Source organism: Micropterus dolomieu, linkage group LG10 (assembly GCF_021292245.1).
Source record: "Micropterus dolomieu isolate WLL.071019.BEF.003 ecotype Adirondacks linkage group LG10, ASM2129224v1, whole genome shotgun sequence".
In the NCBI taxonomy this organism is placed as follows: Eukaryota; Metazoa; Chordata; class Actinopteri; order Centrarchiformes; family Centrarchidae; genus Micropterus; species Micropterus dolomieu.
In genome coordinates, this window is record NC_060159.1 from 19,550,035 (window position 1) to 19,558,062 (window position 8,028).

At 41.6% G+C, this 8,028-nt stretch overlaps 2 protein-coding genes across 2 annotated transcripts in view; one reads left to right on the forward strand and one right to left on the reverse strand.

The window, feature by feature from the left end:
* extl3 (exostosin-like glycosyltransferase 3) overlaps positions 1–2,551 on the forward strand; it is a 37,845-nt gene extending 35,294 nt beyond the window's left edge. The window contains exon 7 of the transcript XR_006826747.1: positions 1,116–2,551. The gene's annotated coding sequence lies outside the window, so the exon portion shown is untranslated. The remainder of the gene's footprint in view (positions 1–1,115) is intronic.
* Positions 1,524–6,861, reverse strand: syt14b (synaptotagmin XIVb). The gene is made up of 5 exons (XM_046061405.1): positions 6,857–6,861; positions 6,297–6,741; positions 4,167–4,347; positions 3,703–3,759; positions 1,524–2,871 (listed from the first exon to the last, which is right to left on the reverse strand). Exons 1-5 carry the CDS (start codon positions 6,859–6,861, stop codon positions 2,555–2,557), a joined length of 1,005 nt encoding a protein of 334 aa, XP_045917361.1. The 3' UTR covers positions 1,524–2,554.
* Between the last annotated feature and the right edge of the window lie 1,167 nt (positions 6,862–8,028).

Here is an 8,028-nt window from a genome sequence, read left to right on the forward strand (position 1 = left end):
AAGCTGAGGATAAAGGTGATGGACTGGCCAAGCATGTCTCCAGACCTAAACCCTATTGAGCATCTGTGGGGCGTCCTCAAATTGAAGGTGGAGGAGCGCAGGGTCTCTAGCATCCGTGATGTCGTCATGGAGGAGTGAAAGAGGACTCCAGTGGCAACCTGTGACGCTCTGGTGAAGCCCATGCCCAAGAGGGTTAAGGCATTGCTGGAAAATAATGGTGGACACACTAAATAATGACACTTTGGGCCCAATTTGGACATTTTCACTTTTGTTGCCAGCTTTTTAAACATTAATGGCTGTGTGATGTGTTATTTTGAGGGGACAGCAAATTTACAGTTATTCAAGCTGAACACTCACTACTTTACATTGTAGCATTTCTCCAGTGTTGTCACATGAAAAGATGCAATCAAATATGTACAAAAATGTGAGGGGTGTACTCACTTTTGTATGGTAAAAATGAAGCTGCAGCTATATAGCTTAGCATAAAGCCTTGAAATGGTAAAGTGGTCTGGCTCTGTCCAAAGGAAGTGAAATTGCCTGCTAGCACCACTTAAAGCTTAAAAAATAATTATATTTCATTTGTTTAATCTATACAAAAATAGTGTAAGTAGTAGTGTAAATACAGCGGTGACTCCAGGAGGTTACTGGTCCCGACCAAGAAATACAAAACGACCGAAATGTAAATACAACAAACAAGACATCATGTGTTTGTATGGGAGCTTCAGGTGTGCTTGTTGGCAGATTTTGGTAGCTTCTGACTGAGCCAGACTAGCTGTTGACCTCTTGTTTCCAGTCTTCATGCTAAGCTAACCAGCTGCTGTCTGTAATTTAGTATTTATCATACAGACATGAAAGTAGTATCTTTTCATTAAACTCTTGGCAGAAAAAAAAGTGTGTATCCCAAAACTATTCCTTCAATTGGTTGTAAATGCCGGTTATGCAGTGATTGTGCCCAGAGCGAAATGCAAGCCATACTTATGATTTTTTTTTTTTTTTTAAAACCTCCAGTGGCTGTTATTCCCTTTTCTGCAATCAAAAGCCAATTGTTTATCTGGCAGGAATGCTACACATCTGGTTTTCATTCATATTAAGATGACTAAAATTTTACTTTGTAGATATTTGGCCCTGCAGGAGAACTGAAGGGATGAGGTGTGGTTGCAGCATCCCCAAAACCCAGAGGAGGGGTTCAGTCCTGACATGAGTGAAGGAGAAAGAAAAATGCGACCCCACCCCTCAACTTCAGCCAGCAGAGAGAGGGGTTCACACTTTTGTGTAGCTGTGTAGTCTTCAGCTTTCTGACTTAGCTTTTCTTGTCTCATGAGGGTTAAAATTTGGCTTTCCAGAGGAGGACAGCGCATGTATAACCAGATTTCTCCCAGCTCTGGACAATGTTTTCATTTATTTTATCCTTTTATTTAATAATACATCTTCCAGTCACTTGTACGGAGAAAATATGATTTACCTTTTTGCCTATAATTTCATTTTGCCACTTCAACTCACTTCACAGAGAACACAGCCGAGGCTGTCATCAGCACGGCCTCACAGAAAGCCGGGTTTATTGGACTGCGCAGGCTTTTGCATATTCCTCCTCAGCGGGAAGCACCGTGTTTCTACATGAATGAACATGGCTGACTTGTCAGAAGGCTGAATGGTGAAAGCGGCTCAATATGTATTACACTGGAAAGGAAGCTGCTCTTTGATACCAGTGGCAAGCAGAGCTGTGTCCAATTCTGTAAGAAACTCAGCGAGCATAAGAATTTCAGTCCTCTAGTTTAAAGTAGCGTCAGATGCATAGTGCACTGAGTCATACAAGCCCACAATAATAAAAAACAAAAGAAAGTCTTTGTGTAACACATACCCCTAGAGGGACACCCATAAAACTGGTAAACCATTTGACTGATAATCCAAAAACATGAAGGGGGAAACCGATGAAGGAAACTTGCATAATGTCGTGCATGTAAATATACTGTACAAAGCATAGCTTGTAAGCATAGTTGCAGCATGTTGTAGGCCCTTTTGTAACAGTCTTTTCATTGCCTTCTCTTTTGTCAACGGCTATGACTGATAGAGAAATGTCTGGTATGCTGGTGGCAGCTGAAGTCCAGAGAAGCCTGGAAGAAACAGGGAGGAGTCAGCTCGTCCTGGACTGAGCTCTTTGGTCCAATATTTAGAGATGCAAAATGTTTGAAAAAGTCTTAACATTGTCCTGTAAACAAGTTAGGGTACATGCAGATCTTGTTGTAGGCAGCATTACTGGAAAACAAACGGTTTCCTTCGGTTCTTGGTAAGTTTTTCAGTTTGTCATTGCCTTTTTTATTGTCAAGAAAAGGCCCCGAGCTGGATCTCCACCAATTATGTCAGCCTGTCTACAGCAGATTAAAATGGCAGATTAAAGGGTATTTGTTCAGTCTCTGGCAGTAAAGACTGGGAACCCATGCCTGTCCTCACACCTGTATGCGCACACATCATACATCTGACAAGCTGCTTCCTTCTCGCCTAAAACTCTTGACTGTCTAGGGAATGCTGTTAATATAAGTCTTCATAAATCTTCCTCCTATGTGTCTGTGAGTGTGTGCCAGTGGCAGACCTGCTGTCCTTCGGCCTCTTTCATCTCTGCCCAGTGGGCCTGCTGCTCCTCGCCGGAGCTGTTTAGGCCCAGGGAGACCCAGCCCAGCCTCTCCCTGGGCCTCATGCTGCTCCGGCGGCAGAACACAGACAGCACCAGCGACACCTCGGACAGCTGGAAGAGCGCCACTTGGAACACAAACGTCTCCTTGTAGGTGGGGTTGGGCTGGCCGCGGCATACGGCCGTCTTGCACTTGGACATCTCTTTCCCCTTGGAGTCCAGCATGGTGAGCTTCACATAGGTGTCTGAAAGGAGGTGTGGGAGAGAGGTTAGAGTGCCATCAAGTGGTGGGTAGCAGTACTGCAAGAAACATTACAAAAAGTGTGTAGCAGAGGTTTTGAAATAGGTGTACATTTCTCTTGTTGTGCTTTAATCTATCTAATCTAATTTAAACATTGGAAGCAGAGTCAATAAATGGAAGTAAACCAGAACTCTTGTTCTAAATAAAGACCAGGAAAGACCAGTGCTGTACATTAGAATGTGTGTTTTGACAGCTTAGCTTAGCATACAGAATGTAAACAGTTAGCCTGGCTCTGTCTAATGAGCTAATGAGTGCTTCTAAAACTCCCAAATTAACATGTTATGTCTTATTTGCTTATATTTTCATATATTTGTTTAACTCGTACAAAAACATACATATAAAAATCTCAAGATATACAGTAGTTTATGGGAGGAGTAACAGATTTTTTCCCCTTTGGACAGAGCCATGCTAAGCTAAGCTAAGAGTCTCGATGCTCTAGCTTCATATTTGCTGCACAGACACACATTTCCCCAAAATTTAGTTTCCTATTCCAAGAGTTGAATGCAGTTTTTCAGATCTGAAAGCACCACAAACAGGAACAGGATTTGGATGAACTGGCCCTGTAATCTAATGTTATGTAAGTGAAAAACAAATTAGAAGGATTGCATGCTAGGAATTTTTTGTTGTTTTTAAACATGCATAATGATAGAACTTCATGCAATAAACAAAATGTAGCATTTTGGGCCTTAAAGACCTTAAATTATTCTGAACACATAATTCAAATATTTCGAACACTGATGACCCAAAGATTACTAGTAATTTACTGCTGACTTACCTCTCATGATATAAAGCTGCCCCCCTACAAAGTGTTTTATACAACAGAACAGACCATCTGTGGAACACACCATAGCACACAAGGTTGGAAAGAAGAAAAAGAGGAAGCAGGAACAGTTTAAAGATTGTGACACACACCAGAAGATCAGCTTTCATGGGAACTTTGATAAGCAGCAATTGCTTTGGCATTATGGCTTTAATCACTAGAAGGTTACTAAAAAGCTGGTGCTGTTGCCAGGAAACATTTAAATGTAATGGTGCACAATTTGTGTTTGTTACATGCTGCTGGGAGGCTTGCCCATCTGTTTTGCCAAAACAATTGTCCTAGTGTATTAGCACACTTTGGGGAAAGTACAAGGGAAAATTTCACTGAAAGGAACATTTACATTGTCACTCAGCACCTCATTCCAAGCTGGCACAAAACCCAGGAATTAAACGATTTGACATGGAAGCTTTTGTACGTACTGACGGGTTTATCAGACGCTGTGGTTTTGAAGTGGCTTCCCTGGATGACCTCAGCAGATAACTGTCCTGTGGCAGAGTTGTAAATGAGACCCAGGAGGATCTCTGGCAAGGAAGAGTCTTCAGTGGAGCGATAGGACGGCGCTCCTGCACTGCGAGACACGCTCACCAGAGAGCCGCAACCCTGGCAAGATGAAACACACAGAGAGTTTGTTAAAGCTGGAGTGTACAAATAAATTAACTTCCATTACATTCAAGCCCTTGCCAAACAAGTTCACACAATGCTGATTAAGCCCGTCACTGCCAGTTAGATCTCTCTGTATTTCACAGTATACGACTGGTGTCTGTGGCAACGTTCCCGAGCTGGCACACCAGTAGTGATGTGTTTTATGTCAACCAGCCGTGATTGGTTTCAGGGGAGCAACCCAGAGTCGTGTAGAGAGCTCCACGATCTGCCATTGCTTTAAAAAAAAAAAAACAGTTAAATGGAGAGAATGTTTATTATTGAGAATTTTTTATTGTTTATTTTGTTTATTATGGTTATAGAGTTTGTGTTAATATGCTTTGGCAACACTGAACTGTGTGCAGTCATGCAAGTACTAGGAGAAGAGAAGGGACTGAGGGCAGACACAATGTTGCATTACTTATCCTGGACAGGTTGGTATTTGTAAAATATTTCGAGTAGGCTATGTAGCTGTTACATTTACTCTGACTATATAATGGATGATTGTCTTGGAACTGAGCTCACCTGCAAGCAGACACAATAAGCGTGCATCTGCAGTTTTTTGTGTATTTTTTCCTACTGCCAGTAGAGAAGACAAAGTTCTGCACTGCAGGTTTAGGAAAGCATCAGTGGGATTTGTACAGTCTTTCTAAAGGTTTCTATGGTTTAGATTCATAACCAAAAAAGAAGATAGTTTGACCTTTATCTCAGAGCATCACAGCACCAAATTACATGAAAAACCTTTTAGCCATGTTAGCAGCATGAGTCTATCAAGTATAATATGTACTAACAAGAAGTAGAATTTTTTCAGACTGGTAGCCTTCTACGCAAACTTACAGCTTAAAGCTTAAAGACCCTGGAGACAGTTAGCTTAGCTTAGCATACAGAATTAAAGCAGTTAGCCTGGGTCTGTCTAAAGAGCTAGAAATCTGCCTATTAGCTCTTCTAAGTACATAAATAACCTTTTAGCCACGTTAGTGGCATGGGTCTAGGGATGGAGGTCGGTTGGACAGTCGAACGGTCCACCACTTTCATGTAGGCAGACATAGCTTTGCTACTATTAGTTCAGATGTATGTACATTTTGTACAGTTTTTCATGGTCCACAGAGGATGAACCCTACTGATCCTATCAGATGGATGGCCACGGAATTTGGACATTTATGCTTCCCTCAGGATGAATTGTTTTAACTTTGGTGATGCCCTGACTCTATATCCAGTGCCCTCACCAGGTAAAAATTTTTAATTCTTCCACTACTTTGGTTTAGGACAAAATACCTGCCAATTTACGGATAACAACCCCCTCCATCTCAGCTGTACTTTGTTTGTATTTTTGTTCAAATTAGCAAAGGTTTGGATGCTAAACATTTAATCTCAGCATGTTAGCATGCTGACTTTAACATTTACCTCACTGTGCCTCAGCACAGCCTCACAGAGTTTCATGTAATTTGATGTACTACACAGCCTGACTAACTAGCATTACATTATAACATTTGTTTTTAATGCATTTATATATAATGTATTTAAAGTGGATCCTTTAATTGTCATCTTTCATGCAAAAATGACCAATTGTTGGTTCCTGCTTCTCAAAAGTGAGGGATTTTCTGCATTTCCTTGTTTTACATTACAGTAAATTGAATATTATGGGGGTTTGAACTGTTAGTTCATCACCTTCGGCTCTAAGGAATTAAAATGGGTATTTTTCACTATGTTATAGTTTTCTAGAGCAAACAAGGAACTGATTTATTGAGAAAATAAGATCAATCAATAATGAAAAAAGTTTAAACCCTAGACTAATTTGCAATTGAATAAAACAGGTCTACAGGTGAAATGTTCATTGTCAAACCAACGACCCAGATGCCTCAGATAAAACTATGCACAGCGCAAGATGGAAATGCCCAAAGCTGTCTCACTGTAAGTTCAGAGCCCGGCTCCAGGGTGACAGGTAGAGCCATCTTGCCCTGCAGGTTGAGCTTAGTCAGGTAGAAAACCTTCTCTCCCAGGACCTTCTCCTTTTTCATCCGCCTGATGCTGTACAGGCGGAAGCGAACAGCGTAGTCCCCTAGGGTCTCCTGTTCCACCCTGGAAAACTTGAACGTTTCCGTGAAGACAGGACACGGACCCTTCTGTACACCAGTCTTGGCCCGTTGCTTCTTGGTGGGCAGCAGGACCAGGTGGACCTGCCACGCGATGTTACCCGTCTGTTTAAGTGCAGGAATGTCTGTTGCAGCAGTGACCGTGACGGCCAAATACTGCTCGCTGGAGTCATACTCGAAGGCGACATCCAGCGTACCGTATTTGCCGAGTGGCTCTGGCTCGTAGGCTGTAGGGAGCTGAGGACCAGAGCCATCAGATTGTCTACACAGGTACACGGGAATCAGAGAGAGAGAGTGAGGCTATAAAAGAGGAGGGGATCTTTAGTGTTAGAGGGACTGAAAAGGTTGTTTTAACTTATTAACTTTCATCAACTTACTCCATTTCCTAAATAGCGTTAGTTCATTTACTTTAATTGAACAAGTGAATTTTTGACCACAATGCTTTGCTTGGATCAGCTTTTTGGCACTGATTGTGTGTTTAAAGATTGTAAGTTGTTATTGATGTTCTCCAAAAAACCTAGGAAGAAAAAGAAATATGGGTTTAAAATAATTTTTGCCCACATTTGATGTTCCCACACATTCAAAAGTTGTGTCTCCTGCTGCAAGAATGCAGCAATAGACAGATAAGGGAAAATGGAGAGAAAATGTAAATGAGTGTCTGAATGTGTCACACGGTGGGCATGTCTGCTCTATTTAGTTAGTTCTTAGTCAGTCTGGTTATCTTTACAGGTGCTGGTCATATAATTAGAATATCATCAAAAAGTTGATTTATTTCAGTAATTCCATTCAAAAAGTGAAACTTGTATAATTTATACATTCATTCCACACAGACTGATATATATCAAGTCTTCATTCCTTTTAATTTTGATGATTATAACTGACAACTAATGAAAACCCCAAAATCAGTATCTCAGAAAATTAGAATATTGTGAAAAGGTTCAATATTGAAGACACCTGGTGCCACACTCTAATCAGCTAATTAACTCAGAACACCTGCAAAGACCTTTAAATGGTCTCTCAGTCTAGTTCTGTAGGCTACACAATCATGGGGAAGACTGCTGACTTGAGCTGTCCAAAAGACGACCATTGACACCTTGCACAAGGAGGGCAAGACACAAAAGGTCATTGATAAAGAGGCTGGCTGTTCACAGAGCTCTGTGTCCAAGCACATTAATAGAGAGGCGAAGGGAAGGAAAAGATGTGGTGGAAAAAAGTGTACAAGCAATAGGGATAACCGCACCCTGGAGAGGATTGTGAAACAAAACCCATTCAAAAATGTGGGGGAGATTCACAAAGAGTGGACTGCAGCTGGAGTCAGTGCTTCAAGAACCACCACGCACAGACGTATGCAAGACATGTGTTTCAGCTGTCGCATTCCTTGTGTCAAGCCACTCTTGAACAAGACACAGCGTCAGAAGCGTCTCGCCTGGGCTAAAGACAAAAAGGACTGGACTGCTGCTGAGTGGTCCAAAGTTATGTTCTCTGATCAAAGTAAATTTTGCATTTCCTTTGGAAATCAAGGTCCCAGAGTCTGGAGGAAGAGAGGAGA

Bases quoted from the DNA above. Each gene is read 5' to 3' on its own strand.
- syt14b (XM_046061405.1), bottom strand. The intron at 3,760-4,166 runs GTACGTACAAAA...TGTGTTCCACAG, and splicing joins AGCGTCTGATAAACCCGTCA to ATGGTCTGTTCTGTTGTATA. The intron at 2,872-3,702 runs GTAAGTCAGCAG...ACCTCCTTTCAG, and splicing joins GCAGCTTTATATCATGAGAG to ACACCTATGTGAAGCTCACC.